The 21,698-nt window shown below is 35.4% G+C and overlaps 1 protein-coding gene across 1 annotated transcript in view; it reads left to right on the plus strand.

The window, feature by feature from the left end:
- The window catches only part of PGR (progesterone receptor), a 98,737-nt gene that overhangs the window by 35,115 nt on the left and 41,924 nt on the right, over nt 1-21,698 (plus strand). The window contains exon 3 of the mRNA XM_060017219.1: nt 1,041-1,157. Coding sequence (XP_059873202.1) covers nt 1,041-1,157 — 117 coding nt within the window. The remainder of the gene's footprint in view (nt 1-1,040; nt 1,158-21,698) is intronic.

A 21,698-nucleotide genomic window follows, 5' to 3' on the forward strand; every position in this document is an offset into this window, starting at 1 on the left:
AGACTAATATAAAATACTATAGGAAAATTCCATAATTTTTAAAATTATTTTTTTATGTTTAAGTATGCTGATGATATTAAAAGTCTCACAGTCTGTTTCATAGGAATTTTTTGGAAAAGAAGAAGTGGCAAAGCAGTAAATTTTCTAGTTAATAAATATTTACATGTTTAAGCTGAAAAATTTTTTTTCACTTTTGTTTAATCTAAGTAAGTTAGATTGCTCCATGCCTTATTAAATATAACATATTTTTGGTTTAAATAATCATCATCGTTGAATATTAAATTCTTATTCCAGACTTTTGGAAGGGTATAAGTGGTTTCCCCTACACAAAATGACCCCAGGATCACGTTTTACCCTTATTTTTTTATAATTCTTCTGTCCTCTTCTTAATTGAATTCTTCTCATTGTTTTAAATTTTTCTCCCTTTGTCATTATTTCTATTATCCTGTTTTTTAATTTGTAGCCAAAATAAACCAGACAATAAAGTCAGTACAGTTAATGACATTTTTTTTACATGCTCTTCAAATTCATGAGATCCTTTAAGAGTGAGCTAGCTCCAGGATTTTAAGAATTAAACACATAGGTTTTATAAAAAGCCTATTACAGAGACTTCTTTAATTGTCTGTATCTGTTTTCTTGAAGGTTTATATGTCAAAAAGAAAAGGTTTTACTAGAACTTGCCTATCTTAACACACTAATGCTTATCAGCCACGTATAGCTAATCTTCAAATAACAATGATCTAAGAGCATTCTGATGCTGACGCCATTAGTAAGATGCACAGAAATTTTTTACAAAATATTTTTAAAGGAGTCCTAGAATTGGTTTCTAAGCTGTATTTCCCCTCATGCTCCTGAAGGCATGGGTAAAGTATTAAGCAAGTTTGGGGCATTACCAGCATTCAGCTATGCAAGCAAGAGGCTGGCTGAGACAGTCATGCACTTGCTAATGTGCACCTCTCCTCTTTTTCAGTTGTCACTGCATAAACTTTCCGGTGGTCTTTAGATATTATAAAAATAATTTTTACTTTTTTGTTTCTTAGGGCAGCATAACTACTTATGTGCTGGAAGAAACGACTGCATTGTTGATAAAATCCGCAGAAAAAACTGCCCAGCATGTCGCCTTAGAAAGTGCTGTCAGGCTGGCATGGTTCTTGGAGGTAATGATGATGTTTTCATCAATTACGTACTGTCTGATATTTACATTATAAGACGGTGGGTCAGAAAATCCTAGTTTTCTTATTTCTGTCTTGATTATTGGTGTCTGGATGAAGCAATCAATACCATCTCATTAATGCTGTGGATTTCCAGCATGTTGAAGTTTGTTATAGAGAAGTAGTAAACCTCCATTTGTCTGTATTGCCTATAAGAATATGTTATGGGATGTTCACCAACCTCTCATTAAGTGACATGGTTGGAGTTTAGGCTCTGCTACTCACTGCCTATGCAGTCTTGAGTAAGTCACCAACCCTTTCTGAGCATCAGTCTCTTTGTCTATAAAATGAGAATAATGAAGTCCCTTCCAGCTCAAAAACTGACTCCGTGAATTGGTTAAGTACATTAATCTCCATCCCTTCCTCTCTCTCTCAACCCCTCCCTTTCTATTTCCCTCCCCCATTCTCTTTAAGTAACTAGACATTGCACACTCACACTTACTGGGTACTATTTTAAGTTCTGGCAATGTTAGCAGCAAACAAAATGGACCAAATCCCTGTCTTCATGGAGCTTACACTCTGGGGGGAGGAGCACTAAATATATATGTCAAATGATGATAAGTGCTGTGGAATGTATTAAGCAGGGTCAGTTAATGGGGAGTATCAGGGAGGAGAATCACTCCTGAACCTTTACTCTGATTAATATTTTCATTTTCTTTAGTCATTTCCTAAAGCAATAATGTCTCTGAAATCCTGAGTTGGATGTTATAGTTATAATTTTCCTAACACAGGTTTAAAAAATTCATAACTATTTAAATATATATTCAGTATACCACCTAACACAGATCATGTACCGTAAATGGTATGTGTTACCTTCTGAGAAGGAGTGTATGAGACCAATATGTTTTGAATGCCCACTGTGTTAAGCACCCTGCTTAGTTCTGTCTTTGCTGCCTGTGAACATGATACAGTCTAATCAGTAATAAAATAATTATCAAACAGAAGAGTAGGTGATTTAAGAGAAGTTCCAAATATTACTATGCAAGTAGAGCAAAAGAATGAATTAATTCTATCTGAGGGAGCTGGCAAAAGCTTCAGAGAGGAGGCTTTCAAAGAGTGAATAGAAACTTTATAAGTGGAAAAGGAGAAAGGTATTTACACTGAAAAATGATGCATTCAGTGACGATTTTTCTGGAAAGTCAACTGTTTACTGGGAACAGCAAAAAATGAAGCTTGAAAGCTATCTTGGGCCAGCTGGGATCTGGAGTTTGAACTCTATTCTGTATGCAGTGGAACCAGTGATCTTTCTAATAAACCATCTGTGGACCATCCGTGGGATAAAGCCCAGATTTCTAAATGCAGCACATGGGCCCTTTCATCACCTAGCAACTGCTCTCTCTTTTTCTAAGCCCTACTCCCACCAATCCTTGGGGAACCTGACACTCCAGTCACCAACTTTCACTGGTCTTTGCACACATTTGACTTTTTCCTGCACCATTCTCCTTTCACTCCTTGTGAACTGTTACATATCCTTCATATTAAGTTCAAGTGTCACGATTTTTGTGAAATCTTCCCATCACCCCAGTCAGTGCAGGGGCAGGGGTTTTGTGGGGACACAGTTCAAAGTACTGCTTTTCATATCTGGGGAGGTTGAAAGCCCTTGAACCAGCCTGGATTGGACCTTGCCCTGATTGTACTTACTTCAGCATTCCTACGTTTGAAATGCAAGGTTGACCAAAGTGGAAGTCATGAGACCCAGCCACCCTACCCCAGCCCACATGAGGCACCAAGAATTCACTCTCTTCCCATAGCTTCTTGTATACCCTCGTTATAGTACTCACCTCAATGCTTTATAACTGTTTACTGGTATCCCATTCAAGGATTTTCTCCTAATCCAAGACTGAACTGTTTGCAAGCAGGAATTTCATTTTGGTGTTTTACCACCAAAGTACTTGTTTAAGAAGTGCTCACTAAAGATTTGTGACTATTATTTTGAAGTCATTTGAAGTACAGGTCTTTATACATTCTTGAACATGAAGTCCAACTGTAGTCATTTCCAGGACACAAGAAAGAGTGTTTGGAGGAGGCAAAGGGGATATGGTCTAATGTAGTGTTTTTCACTTTGAGGAAGGGTGCTAGCCCTTGAAGCAGTCTTCCATTCCATGATTGCATTTATTTTAATGATCTTACTATTATAATGGAAAAGTGATTTAAGATGGACCAAAGTAAAAATGATGAGGCACCCAGCCACTGAGAAACTTGGGTTTGTTCAGAAGAGAAACTCGGGTTCCAGCCATCAACAAGACAGATGCTCAGTAAGAAATAGAGTAACAAGGAGAAGAGAACTTCAGAGAAGACTCAGAACTGGGATGAAAGGGGAGGATGTCCATTCCAGGGACATAATCTAAAGTAGCATCAGAGCAGGGTCAGCAGCAAGACCACAGAGCTGTTGTAATTGACTTCAGCCCCAGCCTCAGAGATTAGAAAGAGAAATAGGCAGAAATATGAGCATATAGTCCTTAATTTTCTTGTGTTCCCATCGCATTCGCAACGTTCTCTGTTACCATCCTGTGTCTCAGTTCTCCTGAAATCTTATGGATTTTTCTCCCCTTGCATAATTTATTTCAATCAGTGAACTACCTTTTATTGCTGGTGACCATAAAATTTATCATTCAAATCAGGATACAGCTGAGAATAAAATGGAGCATAGGAATAATTAAACTAGTATAACAGATGTAAACTGACACTGTCCCAGGCTATCTGGACCACAGGGCAAGTCCCCCGTCTTTCCAATTAGAAGGTGCAGATGTGTCCTGACCAAAATGAATACGTAAACTTCTGGGAATGTAGCTGAAATAATCAAGTGTTTACTTATATAATATTTAATTTATTATTTTAGTTAAACACAAATATTTTAATTACATACAAAAATCTATTGATTTTCTACTCTCACATTTTATAAACAATTTTATTCCAACTAATTTCACAAACCTTTGGCAGCAGGACCTTTCCTCCAGTAGAGCCATATTTTACGTCAGCTAATCATTTCCCAGAGTTCATCAGCATTTTATCTAAAATGTTTGATATGTAGCACTTCTTGAATTCATATACAGTAATAATAATATAATTGAAAATCTATCCTAAGACAAAAATACCTATTTATATAAGTTTTAATGATTGTCCTACAAGAGGTTTTTTTGGTGATTTCCCCATAAAATAAACACTTGCTGTATTATTTAACTGTGGAATATATCAAGCCTACCAAAATATTGAATGAATAAACACCTATGTGTCCATCACTCAATTTTTAATATCAGATCATTTTTCATATTTTCTTCATTTTTGTTGTATTTTATAAGGAATAAGACATTACAGGCAATTTGAAACTTCTGATTTGTCCTTCCCTAAACCCATTAAGTTCATTTCTTATTCACAAATAACCAATATGCTGAATTATTGCTCAACATATTCATACTCATAATTCTTGTATATGAATTCTTGAGTAATGCAGTACAGTATTGAATATTTCTAAACTTTATATACATGGCATTACACTGTACATGTACTTCTTCAATGTGCTTTTTCACTCCATGTTGTGTTTTTGAGATTCGTTTATATTTGTACATGTAGCTAGGGTTACATTTTAACTTCTCTATGATACTTCATTTTATAAACATTCCATCGTGCTTTTCACTTTCTTCTATTAATGGATATTTATTTCTAATTTTTCATAATTATAAAATATGCAGCAATAAACATTCTTGTACCTGTATCTTTATGCATATATTTGAGAAGTTCTCTAGGTTGTATATCTAGAAAGGAATTAAGTCTGGTTCACTAAGATATTATGTACCTTCAAACTTACTAAATGTTACCTAATCACCAAATTACCCTCTGGAGTCTTTGCTTCCACCAGTGTTTGAGAGTTCTTGTTATTATGCATCCTTACCTGTATTTGGTATTTTCAGAATTTAAAATTTTTCTAATTTGATGGTCATAAAATTGGTATCCAATTTCAGTTTAATTTTTGTGTCCTGGATTAGTGGTGAAGGCAAATATTGCTATCTTTATTGGACATTTATATTTCCTGTTCCATTAATTAGCTGTTCATATTTATTGGCCATTTTTCAACTGGATTGTTTGTCTTTTTTCTTATTGATCCATACAACTTACCTCTATACTCTCTCCTAGTCCTTTGCAATCTATGTCTTAAATTTTTACCTTATTTGTGATGTATTTTTTCTAATTTTTATATAATCACGTGTCAGTATTCTCCCTTTATATCTCTTAACCCTGAAATCATACAGATAATCTACTAAAAATCATCTAAAATCTTATAAGTCTCTTTTTCACACTCATGTCCTTAACCTACCTACAAGTATCTTCTTAGGTAGGGAGGCAAGAATAAAACCTTATTTTCTATATGGATAACCAGTTGCCAGAGCACATTTATTGACACATGGTCTTCAATATGTTTTTGATAGTGCACTCCTGTAGAAGTAAAAATGTTCTCAGCCTCCACCCCCAACTCAGGTCTATTTATAAGCAAATTATACATATGTGCTACTATCAAATTATATTATATATTAGTGATGCTTAATTTCTTTTTATTTCCTTACTAAAAATATAAAAAGTAATTGTAATATTTTTCTGACAGTACTCCAATTACAAATTCCACTGGAATTTGTAATCCATTTCTGTTATATATCTAATTTCCGTATGTGTTTGCTTTTCTTCCTGGCTTCTCTGTTCTGTTCCATTGTATATACCTGCACCACTACCACACACTCTGAAATATTACAGGTATCAAGCTACATATTGATACCTGGTAGAATAACTCATCTTAAGTTACACTTCTTCCAAATTGTTGGCTTTTGTTGGCCCTCTAAATTGTTCTTTTAAAGTGATGCTTAAAAGGTTTATTCATAATGGTATCTAACACTTAAAACCATGAGTTCTTACCCTGGGAATTAGCTATATATCAAAATTATTTGCCTCTTTTTTTTTCCATCAGATAACCTTTACAATCCGTGGTCAGCATCACACACTGAGAAATAGCATAGTGGTGCATTTAATTATTTCATAAGTAGGTTTGCACAGAGGTTTATTAGAAAGAAGCTGGCAGCACACCCTGATATGTTGCAGTCCTGATGTTGTTCTTCCTGGGATAGTCAGTGGTAAGAGTCTGGAGGTCAGTAACCTAACTCACAGAAACCAGGAAGAAGGTAGTCAATTTATTGGATTAAATTCTAATTGCTAGTCCTGTAATAAATTTCTGGAGTAAGGGGGAGTGTACTTGTGGTCTACTGAGAGTTACAACTTATTTTAAAAGACGATAAGAGTTGCTTAAGGTTCAATTCTTCAATAATTAGAAGAGTTTCACCGAAGTAATAATTGCCTATACACTACTGAAAGTAGAGCCCATGTTCTCTTCCTCCCTTGTTTCCTTCCATCTTTCCTTCTTTTTTCTTTCCTTCTTCATGTTTGTCACTTTTCTTAGGTTTCTCATTTCTAATAGAGTCCATTTGAATAACAAAAGATGAAACAGAAGAGAACATTGACTATTGTAAATAATGCTGCAATGAGCATAGGAGTGCATATATCTTTTCGAGTAAGTATTTTTATTTTCTTCAGGTAAATACCCAGAAGTGGCATTGTTGGATAATATGGTAGTTCTATTTTAGTGTATTTGAACACCTTCATAGTGTTTTCCACAGTGGCTGCACCAATTTATATTCCCACCAACAGTGCATGAAGTTTCCCTTTTCTCCATATCCTTACCAACACTTGTTATTTCTTGTCTTTTTGATGATAGCCATCCTGACAGGTGCGAGGAGATATCTCATTGTGGTTTTGATTTTCATTTCTCTGATATTAGTGATGTTGAGCACCTTTTCGTGGCCATCTGTATGTCTTCTTTGGAAAAATACCTATTCAGATCCTCTACCTATTTTTTAATTGGATACATGATTTGCAAATATTTTCTCCCATTCAGGTAGTTGCCTTTTCATTGCAACATTATTTACAATAGCTACAACATGGAAACAACCTAAAGTGTCCACTGTTGGGTGAATGGATAAAGAATATGTGATGTATATTATATATATACTATGGAACATTATTCAACAATAAAAAAGTGGAATCTTACCATTTTTGGCAACATGGATGGGATGGAACTTAAGGGCATTATTCTAAGTGAAATAAGTCAGACAGAGAAAGACAAATACTGTATAATCTCACTTATATGTAGACCCTAAAAGAAAATGAGCTCAAAGATACAGAGGACAAATTGTTTGATGACAGAGGCAGGGGATGGGGGAGGGTGAAATGAATGAAAATGGCCCAAAGGTACAAACTTACAGTTATGAAATAAATAAGTTATGGATATGTAATGTACAACTTGGTGACTATAGCTAATAATACTGTATTGTATATTTGAAAGATTCTAAGAGAGTAGATCTTAAAAGTTCTCATCACAAAAAAAAATAGTTCTACAAATAATGAATCATCATGTGGTATGTCTAAAACTAATCTGATGTTATAAGTCTATTTTATCTCATTAAAAAAAGAGAGTGAACATTGAAAAACTTTTAAAAGAGTTAATAATCTTATGGTAGAATATCAGAGATCAGAAATATTAATGTTTTTGACATGTCATGACATAGATTTACAGATCGTTCTTATTTGCTTCAGCAGCTATGTTCTGATTATGAGAAATATGTTTGAGTTATTTGGTCTCTTAGTTGTGTATGATTCTTGTTTTTAATGACTCACTTCCCTTACCTTCACCAGGTCACAGTGAACTTTTGCATTTTGTTCATTGCTGTACAGTACTGAGTAGGAAAGATAGTTCACTCTAAAGGATGGTAATATATCTTCTAATTTAGGTGTTCTGCTTCTAACTTATTTCCTTTAGAAAACATTTTGTGTAATGACTCAGAAAAATGTTTTTCTGAAATGAATACAGCTCTTTATTTTGCATTTGTGGTAAAAATGCTGAACTACTATAAAATAATTCGCTCTTTCAAAAATAAGTAGCTTTCTACATAAAGGAGTGATTAAATGCATAGTTATATTTGCTGATGTTTTTTAAAGCTGGAGACTATTTTTATTGGTTTGTTTTTGTTTTGTTTTGTTTTGTTGGTAGAGAGCCTTATCCTCAAATTTTAAAAGGTTATGTTAGAAAGCGGTTTCTCTCTTACCTCCTCCTACACCTAGATTGGCCTCATTCTCTGGGCAAAGATAATAACTTTCTGGGCTGCAGAGTACAGGTTGTGTGGTAAGGTTGGGTTTCTTTTCTTTTTCTTTTTCCTCCTCCTACACTTGAAGCCAACAAAGCCTCAATTTCTTTTCTGAAGAATTCCAAAACTCTTGAATTTGGGACACTTAACACCACCTTTTCTGGAAGTATAGGTGCCTACTCTCTGCCTTTAATTACTATAAAAAATGAATCTGCTCTCTCAAATGAAGGATTGCTGTGGGTGATGCCTGCCACCTATCTCTTTAGAACTCTCCTGGTCTTCCTCTTATGAGCACCTCGTTTTCCACCCAACCCCTTGTGTTTGCATCAGCACCCGCCAGAGATAGTATCTCTCACACTGCTCCCCCGCTTTACTGCATTGAAACCTGCAGCTAAATAATGTATTTTGGTCACTGTCTGATTGTTCACCCTAAACGCCATCCCATACGCACTCGATAAGGATATTCCTTAGAATATTTATTCTCACTTCTTTGCTTAAAGTTTTATGGGAGTTTTCAGGGACTGCTTTTATGGCTGCCATCCTGAACTTTTCAATTGTATCTATCAGTATCTACTATTCTCTAGACACAGAAAAAGTCAGGATTGAAGGGTACAAAGATTCCCTTCCATTTGCAGTCTGATTTGTTTGAAAGATGGAGGTGTTTACTCTTTTAAAAACAACTCTAATATACTTGTTGGCAAGTACCTATTTTAATTTTATAGCTCCTATTCTCTAGTATTTTTTGAAGTATTTTGATATGGGAACTAGAATTAGATTCTGAAAAAGGGAAAGCAAGCTAAATCAGCGCTGTAAGGGGTTGTGAGAGCATAGTCCCAGTGAACTGATCCCAGCAACATCATCCTTTTGCTAATCCAAAGTAACAACATGTATCTAGACATAACCTAATGTTGGGATAATTGCCTGTAAATTCACCCTAACTACAGTAATGCTTATTATGATTCTCATAATGTCAAAGGATTTGCACTATTACTTAATTGTCTGCTGAGCTTTACCCTCTATTTCCCCATTTGATTCTCAGAAAGCTTTCTGGATGCCATAAAACTTACATTTCAGTATCCAACATAATATTCTTCTTTTGCTTCTCTGCAACAGGTCCCGTATTATCTCATGAGCACTTTATGTCTCCATTCAATATAAAATATTTTTGCCAGAAATTTAAAAAAATAGCAGAAAGAGAGGCCATGGCAAAGTAAACAGCACTCATTTCAGAACATGATCTAGAAATAATACTCATTATTATTTTATTCAGTCTAATACATTTACATACATGTTTAACTATTTGCTCAATTTTTTTCCTAACTCAGTGCTTCATTTCAGTTTCTTTATTTTAAAAATAAACTTCTTACATCTTCTGTGGGAATTTGTTAAAGTCATTTTTCCACAGAAAATATCTTTATTTCAGTTTTAATTTTGAATAATAATTTTGCTGGTTATAAAATTTGGGGTTGACTTTTTTTTTCCCTCTACACCTTAACAATGTCAGTCTACTGTCTTCCAGCTTGTATCATTTTTCTGAGAATTCTCCTGTATATCTAATATTTGTTTCTTTGAGGTAATATTTTCTCTATATTTGTAGAAAATGTTTTTTATACTCGGTTCTTCAATTTCACTGTAACATAACTAGTTATAAATTTAGTTTTATTTGTTCTACTTGGGAATCATTGCGATTTTTAAATCTGAGAATTAATGTCTTTTATAAATTCCAGGAGCATCAAAACCATCCCAGTATTCTTCAAATATTGCTTCCCTCCTCATTGCCTCTTCCTCCCTCCAGACCAACTGTTAGGTGTATATTAGACTAGCGCATTTATCTTCCATATCTCTTTATCCTTTCTAACATTTCCTGTATCATTATCTTTCTATGCTATATTCTGTGTAATTTCATCAGTTCTGTCTTCCAGTTCACCATTCTTTCATTTTAGTGATGGTAGTTTTTTTAAACATTCTACTTGGTTCTTTTATAAATTTGTCTTTTTCTTTTTACTAGCGTTTCCATTTCTTATGTTTTCATCCCTTATATATCTTTAATAATTATAAAATACCTATTGCAAATATTTGTATTTAATAATTTCAAGGTCTCATAACTCATAATCTGGTTATGCCATTCTGGTGTGGTGGTTTAAAAATATCCCTGATCATTTATAGGGTTTTCCAGTGATTCTGGTGTAAATACTCGCCTATAGTAAATTTCAGGCTGCCAATGGTTTAAACAACTGACTCTCAAAATTCCTGAACACTTAACAATAAGTTTTCACAAGCCAGTATGAGTCAAATCCAGAACACTATTCATTCTTTCTGCTACTTCTCACTCATTGTGTCCTTTGTGATTTTAATGTGGTTATAAACTCATGTTTGGCAGAGTTTAATTTTTTGTAAAAACCTGTGTGGCCTTAATTGAGGGAGTTTCTCTCCAGAGAGAATTTTCATTTTATTCTTCCAGTTACCGTAGGGATTTCATCAGCGAAGGACCACTTTTCATATTCACTTTTTGCCTCTAGGTTTCCCATACCTTGCAGGTAGAATAATTTCAAGCTTCATATCTGGGTGAGGAAGGCCTATGAATAAAAATGATCAAAGGAGAATTTTTCACATACTGAGCCAAGGATGAAACAGACATGCTTCCTTTTCATGTCCCTTTGTCAGTGGATAAAGATGTTCTTCATTTTGGATTCCTTGATGTTTTGCTGACTTTTTGAGGCGCTTAGATATACATTTAAAATAATGTTGGTTATGTTTTGTCCATCATTTTTAGGTGTTCTGGAGAATGTTTATGTTATTTAATTTTCTACATTTCCAATAAGAGAAGTTTATATAAAATTTTATGCCAATTCTAATCAAATATATTAACTCCACCTTAACATTTTTAATTTTATCAACAGTTAGAAAAGGATTTGCAAAACACCTCTAAGAGATAGTATAGCATTGTAACAAAGAGTAAGAGTATAGAGTTAGAACAAGTGGGGTTTGATTTTAACTTCCCCACTAATAGCTGCTGGACCTCAGGCACAGACATCTTTTATACATCTTTATTTTCTTTTCTATTATGACCACATAATGAGAGTTATCATGAGGGTACATAAAATGATACATCTAAAGCATACAGCACAGTGGCTGGCATATAAAGATTTCTTAGTGGTAGCTTAAAATATCCTTTATTCATAACATCACTTAATACAAACTCTATCATTGGCAGACTAAAGGTTTAACTAATGCAAAACAGATTCATGGATCTTCTAAAAGTGTTTCATTATTTCTTTTCAAGAAGCATTGAAAAATCAGTGCGGGTATCTTGGAATTGAAATTAATTTACAGAGTCATAGCTACTAGAGGTATTTAGTTAACATAATAGTTATTAAATAGTTATTGTATATACTTATGTTCTCAAACCATGTTTCCCATGTGAACATAATCTGAAAGAAATGGTATATGTTTTCACATGGGAGAAAAATTTTCTGAATGATTAAAAATATTCATTAATTGAAAATTTTTTGTTTTGTTTTTTTTCCTTTAGAGGAGAATGTTCTATTTATTTTGATTTTTAGAAGTGTTTTGATAAGCTGCTTGGGATAGAGCTGTGACCCCAGGAGCATGCTGGGTTACAAAAGATATTTGCTGATTTTAACCATCAAAGGCAAAGAGGAGAATTTGTGTGGCTTAAGATGAAGAGAAGGAGGTAGGAGAAGTGAGGTGAAAAAGGGAGGTGAAAGTGAGATGCTTACTGTGTGTACTACTTCCCTTGGCCTCATGAACATCCTATTAAAGCATGGGAAATGTGTATATGGCCCTTCTCCCTCAAATCTGTGTATAATGTCGTTGTCTTTTTTTTATTGAAGTGTAGTTGATTTACAATATCGTGTTAGTTTCAGGTGATATAGCAAAGTGATTCAGTTATATGTATTTTTTCAGATTATCTTCCATTATAGGTTATTACAAGATGATGAATATAGTTCCCTGTGCTACACAGTAACTCCTTGTTGCTTATTTATTTTATGTACAGTAGTTTGTGTCTGTTAATCTCATACTGCTAATTTATCCCTCTCTCCCTCCCTTTCCCCTTTGATAACCATACGTTTGTTTTCTGTGCCTGTAAGTCTGCTTCTGTTTTGTATTTAGATTCATTTGTATTATTTTTTAGATTCCACATTTAAGTGATATCATATAATATTTGTCTTTCTCCGACTTACTTCAATTAGTATGATATTCTCTAGGTCCATCCACATTGCTGCAAATGGCAATATTTCATTCTTTTTAGGGCTGAGTAGTATTCCATTGTGTGTGTGTATATATATATATATATATATATATATATATATACCACATCTTCTTTATCCATTCATCTGTTGAAGGACATTTAGTCTGCTTCCATGTTTTGGCTGTTGTAAATAGTGCTGGTATGAATATTGGAGTGCATGGATTGTTTTCAGATTAGGGTTTTTATCTTCTGACAAGAGCTTAATATCCAAAATATACAAGCAGCTCATATAACTCAATATCAAAAAAAACAGTCCAATCGGAAAATGGGCAGAAGACCTAAATAGACATTTCTCCACGATGGCCAACAAGCACATAAAAAGATGCTCAACATTGCTAATTATTAGAGAAATGCACATCAGAGCCTCAAAGAGATATCACCTCATACTGGTCAGAAGGCTATCATCAAAAAGTCTACAAATAATAAATGCTAGAGAGGGTGTGGAGGAAAGGGAACCCTCTTACTCTGTTGGCTGGAATGTAAATTGGTACAGTCACTATGGAAAACAGTATGGAGATTTTTTAAAAAACTTAAAGCCACTAGGTGATCCATCAATCCCATTCCTGGACATATAATGCCATTGTCTGTAGGCTTCTAATTTAACTGAAAATAAATCTGACATTCCAATTTATTGTCCTTTGTTGAGACCTGCTTCTTTTGCCTGAATGTGTTTCTTAATCCTTGATTTTCAGTAACTTCATCAAGATTTAGCTCTCGCTTAATCTATTAATTTTCTTGAAACAAAGTAAGCCCCTTTTGATCTGAAAATTCAAGTTTTCTTATATGTTAGCAAAATATTCTCTTAATACTACTTTCACATCCTTTTTTCTGTTTCATGTCTTCTTTCTCTTTTTCATGGTCCCTAATAATAATCTGTATGTTGGCTCTCTGTTTTTTCTGTCGTCCACACCAATCTTCTTTTCTTTACTCACACTTTAATCCTTTTAAACTTCATTAGACAATTTTTCTCAAAATGTCAGTCCAAACTTCATGTCCACGGTTTAGTATTTACACTGGCAGTTCTCCTTTCTTATTCTTCTGATAAGGTTTTAAAATCTACAATGACTTTATTTTTTTTATTTTTTTGTAATCTAAGTATAGTTGATGTACCATACTATGTAAGTTACAGGTGTACAGTGTAGTTATTCACAATTTTTAAAGCTTATACTCCATTTACAGTTAATATAAAAATTGGCTATATTACCCATGTTGTGCAATATATCCTTAGAGTTTTTTTTTAATATCTTTATTGGAGTATAATAGTTTTACAATGTTGTGTTATTTTCTGCTGTACAACAAAGTGAATCAGCTATGTATACATATATCCCCATATACCCTCCCTCTTGAGCCTCCTTCCCACCCTCCCTATCCCATCCCTCTAGGTCATCATAAAGCATTGAGCTGATCTCCTTGTGCTATGCAGCAGCTTCACACTAGCCATCCATTTTACATCTGATAGTGTACATATGTCAATGCTACTCTCTCACTTCATGCCAGCTTCCCCTTCCCCCACTGTGTCCTCAAATCCATTCTTGACGTCTGCATCTTTATTCCTGCCCTGCCACTAGGTTCATCTGTACTGTTTATTATAAATTGCATATATGTGTGTTAGCATACAGTATTTGTTTTTCTCTTTCTGACTTACTTCACTCTGTATGACGTAGTCTATGTCCATCCACCTCATTACAAATAACTCAGTTTTGTTTCTTTTTATGGCTGAGTAATATTCCATTGTACATATATGCCACAACGTCATTATCCATTCATCTGTCGATGGACATTTGGGTTGCTTCCATGTTCTGGCTATTGTAAATAGAGTTGCAATGAACATTGTGGTACATATATCTTTTTGAATTGTGGTTTTCTCAGGGTGTATGCCTAGTAGTGGGATTGCTGGGTCATACAATAGTTCTATTTTTATTTTTTTAAGGAACCTCCATACTGTTCTCCATAGTGGCTGTATCAGTTTACATTCCCACCAACAGTGCAAGAGGGTTCCCTTTTCTCCACACCCTCTCCAGCATTTATTGTTTCTAGATTTTTTGATGATGGCCATTCTGACCAGTGTGAGGAGATACCTCATTGTGGTTTTGATTTGCATTTCTCTAATCATTAGTGATGTTGAGCATCTTTTCATGTATTTGTTGGCAATCAGTATGTCTTCTTTGGAGAAATGTCTATTTATGTCTTCCGCCCATTTTTGGATTGGGTTGGTTTTTTTTTTTTGATATTGAGCTGCATGAGCTTCTTGTATATTTTGGTGATTAATCCTTTGTCAGTTGCTTCATTTACAAATGTTTTCTACCATTCTGAGGGTTGTCTTTTTGTCTTGTTTATGGTTTCCTTTGCTGTGCAAAAGCTTTTGAGTTTCATTAGGTCTCATTTGTTTATTTTTGTTTTTATTTCCATTACTTTAGGAGGTGCATCAAAAAGGATCTTGCTGTGATTTATGTCATAGAGTATTCTGCCTATGTTTTCCTCTAAGAGTTTGATAGTGTCTGGCCTTACATTTAGGTCTTTAATCCATTTTGAGTTTATTTTTGTGTATGGTGTTGGGAAGTGTTCTAATTTCATTCTTGTATATGTAGCTGTCTGGTTTTCCCATCACCAGTTATTGAAGAGGATGTCTTTTCTCCATTGTATATTCTTGCCTCCTTTATCAAAGATTAGGTCACCATATGTGTGTGGGTTTATCTCTGGGCTTTCTATCCTGTTCCATTAATCTATATTTCTATTTTTGTGCCAGTACCATACTGTCTTGATTACTGTAGCTTTATAGTATAGTCTGAAGTCAGGGAGCCTGATTTCTCCAGCTCATTTTTCTTTCTCAAGATTGCTTTGGCTATTCGGTTTTTTTGTGTTTCCATACAAATTGTAAAATTTTTTGTTCTACTTCTATGAAAAATGCCATTGGTCATTTGATAGGGATTGCATTGAATCTTTAGATTGCTTTGGGTAGTATAGTCATTTTCACAATGATGATTCTTCCAATCCAAGAACATGGTATATCTCTCCATCTGTTTGTAGCATCTTTGATTTCTTTCATCAGTGTCTTACAGTTTTCTGCATACAAGTCATTTCCTCCTTATGTAGGTTTATTGCTAGGTATTTTATTCTTTTTGTTGCAGTGGTAAATGGGAGTATCTCCTTAATTTCTCTTTCAGATTGTTCATTGTTAGTGTGTAGGAATGAAAGAGATTTCTGTGCATTAATTTTGTATCCTGCTACTTTACAAAATTCATTGATTAACTCTAGTAGTTTTCTGATGTCATCCTTAGGATTTTCTATATATAGTATCACGTCCTCTGCAAACAGTGACAGTTTTACTTCTTCTTTTCCAATTTGGATTCCTTTTATTTCTTTTACTGCTCTGATTGCCATAGCTAAAACTTCCAAAACTATGTTGAATGATAGTGGTGAGAGTAGGAACCCTTGTCTTGTTCCTGATCTTAGAGGAAATTGTTTCAGTTTTTCACCATTGAGAATGATGTTGGCTGTGGGTTTGTCATATATGGATTTTATTATGTTGAGGTAGGTTCCCTCTGTGCCCACTTTCTGCAGAGTTTTTATCATAAATGGGTGTTGAGTTTTGCCAAAAGATTTTTCTGCATCTCTTGAGATTATCATTTGGTTTTTATTCTTCAGTTTGATAATATGGTGTATCACATTGATTGATTTTTGTATATTGAAGAATCCTTGCATTCCTGCTATAAACCCCACTTGATCATGGTGTATGATCCTTTTAATGTACTGTTGGATTCTGTTTGCTAGTATTTTGTTGAGGATTTTTGCATCTATGTTCATCAGTGATATTGGCCAGCAGTTTTCTTTATTTGTGACAACTTTGTCTGGTTTTGGTATCAGGGTGATGGTGGCCTGGTGGAATGCATTTGGAGTATTCCTCCCTCTGCTATATTTTGGAAACATTTGAGAAGGTAGGTGTTAGCTCTTCTGTAAATGTTCGATAGGATTTCCCTGTGAAGCCATCTGGCCCTGGGCTTTTGTTTGTTGGAAGATTTTTTATCAGTTTCAATTTCAGTGCCTGTGATTGGTCTGTTCATATTATCTATTTCTTCCTGGTTCAGTCTTGGAAGGTTGTACTTTTCTAAGAATTTGTCCATTTCTTCCAGGTTGTCCATTTTATTGGCATAGAGTTGCTTGTAGTAGTCTGTCTGATCCTTTGTTTTTCTGCCGTGTCAGTTGTTACTTCTCCTTTTTCATTTCTAATTCTGTTGATTTGAGTCTTCTCCCTTTTTCTCCTGATGAGTCTGGCTAACAGTTTATCAATTCTGTTTATCTTCTCAAAGAACCAGCTTTTAGTTTTATTGATCTTTGCTATCATTTCCTTCATTTTTTTTTTTTCATTTCTTTCTATCTGATCTTTATGATTTCTTTCCTTCTGCTAACTTTGGGGTTTTTTTTTTGTTCTTCTTTTTCTAATTGCTTTAGGTGTAAGGTTAGGTTGTTTATTCAAGATTTTTCTTGTTTCTTGAGGTAGGATTGTATTGCTATAAACTTCCCTCTTAGAACTGCTTTTGCTGCATCCTGTAGGTTTTGGGTCGTATATTCATTGTCATTTTTTTCTAGGTATTTTTTGATTTCCTCTTTGATTTCTTCAGTGATCTCTAGGTTGTTTAGTAATGTATATTTTAGCCTCCATGTGTTTGTTTTCTTTACAATTTTTTTTCCTGTAATCGTTATCTAGTCTCATAGCATTGTAGTCAGAAAAGATGCTTGATATGTTTTCAATTTTCTTAAATTTACTGAGGCTTGATTTGTGACCCAAGATGTGATCTATCCTGGAGAATGTTCCATGTGCATTTGATAAGAAAGTGTATTCTGTTGTTTTTGGATGGGATATCCTATAAATATCAGTTAGGTCCATCTGGTCTAATGTGTCATTTAAAATTTGTTTTCCTTATTTATTTTCTGTTTGGGGGATCTGTCCATTGGTGTAAGTGGGGTGTTAAAGTCTCCTCCTATTTTTGTGTTATTGTCAATTTCTCCTTTTATGGCTGTTAGTATTTGCCTTATGTATTGAGGTTCTCCTATGTTGGGTGCACAGATATTTACAATTGTTATACCTTCTTCTTGGATTGATCCTTTGATCATTATATAGTGTCCTTCCTTGTCTCTTGTAGTAGTCTTTATTCTAGTCTATTTTGTTTGATATGAGTATTGTTCCTCCAGCTTTCTTTTGATTTCAATTTGCATGGAATATCTTTTTCCATCCCCTCACTTTCAGTCTGTATGTGTTCCTAGGTCTGAAGTGGGTCTCTTGTAGACAGCATATATACAGGGCTTGTTTTTGTATGCATTCAGCCAGTCTATGTCTTTTGGTTGGGGCATTTAATCTGTCTACATTCAAGGTTATTATCGATATGTATGTTCCTATTACCATTTTCTTAATTGTTTTAGGTTTCTTTTTGTAGGTCTTTTCCTTCTCTTGTGTTTCCTTCCTAGAGAAGTTCCTTTAGCATTTGTTGTAAAGCTGGTTTGGTGGTGCTGAATTCTCTTAACTTTTGCTTGTCTCTAAAGCTTTTGATTTCTCTGTCAAATCTGAATGAGATCCTTGCTGGGTAGAGTAATCTTGGTTGTAGTTTTTTTCCCTTTTATCACTTTAAATATATCTTACCATTCCCTTCTTGCCTATAGAGTTTCTGCTTAAAGATCAGCTGTTAACGTTATGGGGGTTCCCTTGTATGTTATTTGTTTCTTTTCCCTTGCTGCTTTTAATATTTTTTTCTTTCTGTTTAATTTTTGTTAGTTTGATTAATATCTGTCTCAGCATGTTTCTCCTTGGGTTTATCCTGTATGGGGCTCTCTGCTCTTACTGGACTAGATTTACTATTTCCTTTCCCATGTTGGGGAAGTTTTCAACTATAATCTCTTCAAATATTTTCTCAGACCCTTTCTTTTTTTCTTCTTTTTCTGGCACCCCTGTAAGTTGAATGTTGGTGCACTTAATGTTGTCCCGGAGGTCTCTGAGACTGTCCTCCATTCTTTTCATCCTTTTTTCTTCATTCTGCTCTGCTGCAGTTATTTCCACCATTCTATCTTCCAGCTAACCTATCTGTTTTTCTGCCTCAGTTATTCTGCTATTGATTCCTTCTAGAATATTTTTCATTTCAGTTATTGTGTTGTTCATTACTGTTTGTTTGCTCTTTAGTTCTTCTCGGTCCTTGTTAAATGTTTCTAGTATTTCCTCTATTCTATTATTGAGATTTTGGATCATGTTTACTATCATTACTCTGAATTCTTTTTCAGGTAGTTGGCCTATTTACTCTTCATTTATTTGATCTTGTGGGTTTTTATCTTGCTCCTTTGCCTGCAAGATATTTCTCTGTCTTCTCATTTTGACTAATTTACAGCACTTGAGGTCTCCTTTCTTTAGGCTGCAGGGTTGTAGTTCCTCTTGCTTCTGTTCTCTGCCCCTGGTGGTGAGGTTGGTTCAGTGTCTTGTGTAGGCTTTCTGATCGAAGAGACTGGTGCCTGCATTCTGGTGGGTGGAGCTGAGTTTGTGCCCTCTGATAAGCAGGGCTGTGTCAGGTGGTATGTTTTGGGGTGTCTGTGAGCTTAGTATGACCTTAGGTAGTCTGTGTGCTATTGGATGGGTTTGTGTCCCTGTCTTGTTTGTTGTTTTGTGTATGGCATCCAGTGCTGGGAGCTGCTGGCAGTTGGGTGGAGCTCGGTCTTGGATTCAGATAGAGGCCTCTGTGAGAACTTTTGGTGATTAATCTTCACTGGGGCTAGGAGTTCTCTAGTGGCCCAGAGTCCTGGACTTGGTGCTCCCACCCCAGAACCTCAGGCCCAACTTCTGGTCGAGGAACCAAGACCCCAGAAGTCTCTCATCCCAGCAATAAAGGGGATTAAAAGGAAAGAAAAGACTAACAAAACCCCAGACAAATGGTAAAAAGTAAAATCAAGCAAACAAAAACAGGAGCAAGGAAATACACACGCACACAAAAGAAATGAAAACAGAACCAAATAAGTAGAAAGGCAAGAGAACAACCAGACAAGCAAAAGAACCCAAGAATGAAATCAAACAATTAAAAAGAAAACTGACAAAAACATAAAAACAAAACCAAAGCAGAGCGCCAAGTGGAGAATGAAGCAAAGAAAGCAAACCAACAAAAATGATAAGAAATATAAAGAAAAACAGAAAAGAATAAGGGGAAGGAAGACAGAACAACAGAAAAGCAATGTAGAAATAGAAATTAAAATAATACAATAGAAAATATATTAAAGAAAAAGAAAAAATAAATAAACCCCTAAGAAATGGTAAAAACAAAATCAAATAAAAACAAAAATAAGGAAACACACACATAAGAGAAACAAAAACCAAACCAAATAAAACAGAAAGCAAGAGAACAACCAGAGAAGTAGGAGAACTCAAAAACCAAATCAAACAAAACTAACAAATCTAACAAAAACTAATTAAAACTAACAAAAACACATAACCTAAAAACAAACCAAAGCAAAGTGCCAACTGAAGAATAAAGCAAGGAAATAGAACAAGCCAATAAACATGATTAAAGAAAAAAAATAATAAAACAAATTAAAAAGGGAAAAAACACAGGACAACAGAAAAGCAAAGTAGAAATGGAAACATAAGAAAAATAAAAAATATATTAAAGAAAAAGAAGAAGAAAAAAATAAGGGAAAAGAACACAGAACAATAAAAAAGCAAAGTAAATATAGAAATATATCAAAAAATTAAAAATATGGTACAAAACACGGAGGTCATAAAAGACTAAATAAAAAATACTAAAACAACAAACAAACAAATTAAGAAAAAAACAAAGGAAGAAAAAAATCTAGAACCAACAACAGAATGAATCAAAACATAATAAAATTAATAGTAATAATTATGTTTCCCTGGGGTCTCCACTGTAAGTGTCCTTGCACACATCGTGAGCCACAGCCGACCTCTGCCTCTGGGCTGGTCTCTGGACCTGCTGTGGGTCCTGTGGGCATCACTTAGACTCTGATCTGGCCCAATTCCTGCGTGTGCTTGCCCCCAAAGTCCACAGCTGCCAGAGCTAGACCGTTTTCATTTGTGGGAACACTCATTGTCTGCTCAGATATTCCATAGACTCAGGGTCTATCTATCTGATCATGAGGATTTAATCTGAAGCTTGTATAGCTGATGGAAAGTTTTTCAATCTTCTTCCATAGTTGCCCCATCCCTGGTTTGGGAATAAAAACTTTGGTTTTATTCCCACCTCTGCGTGTGGTCCACCCACAGGAGTCTGGTCCTGAGGCTGCCTTAGAGCTCTTGGGTCTGTCTCAGTGAGGACAGGGAGCAGAGGTGGTTTGATGCTTGGATCACGGGAGCCCCTGAAGCACCAAATGTGCAGGGAAGCCGGTGGCCACAGGTGCAAGAGGTATCGCCCAAGTGAGGGCCTTTTCTGGTGCCCAGCATAAAGCACTTGAGGGCCAGCCCTGGCCATGCTTTTTTTTTTTATTGCCTTGCATCCGGCGCATGATGGCCAGCTATGAGGGGGCTTTTTTTATTGCTCGGCAGCTGGCGCCAGCGTGTGGGGAGAGAGAGGTTACAATAGTCGTTCCTCCCCTTGCTTGTGACTCAGCAGTAGTGCCCTGCTTCCATGGCAGTCCAGTCTTCCTCCATAGACATTCCCTGATGCGGATTTCCTCCCTCCCATCCCCTCAGTCCATCTCCCCACAGCCAACAGTAGTTCTTGCTCCAGGCCTGTTCTCTAATCCCCACACTCCAGCTCCCAGCCCCCTTGCACACCTGTGAACACACATCTCAGTCTGGGGCACATAGGGCCATGGTACGGACCATCTGTATATTTCTCACTCTGTCCCATCTGCCACAGATTGGCTGCTTCACCCTCTTCCAAAAGCCTCATATGCTTCTCTTCTGTCCCAATCGATTTCCCCTTCGGAGAGGGGGCTTCCCAGAATTCGGGAATCTCTTCTCTGCTTCAGTTTCCCTGGCCCTGGGTACAGGTCCCATCCCGCTTCCTCTCCCCCTCCTTCTCCCTTCTTTTTTCCATCCTACCCAGT

The sequence above is a fragment of the Delphinus delphis genome, chromosome 8, assembly GCF_949987515.2.
Source record: "Delphinus delphis chromosome 8, mDelDel1.2, whole genome shotgun sequence".
Classification (NCBI taxonomy): domain Eukaryota; kingdom Metazoa; phylum Chordata; class Mammalia; order Artiodactyla; family Delphinidae; genus Delphinus; species Delphinus delphis.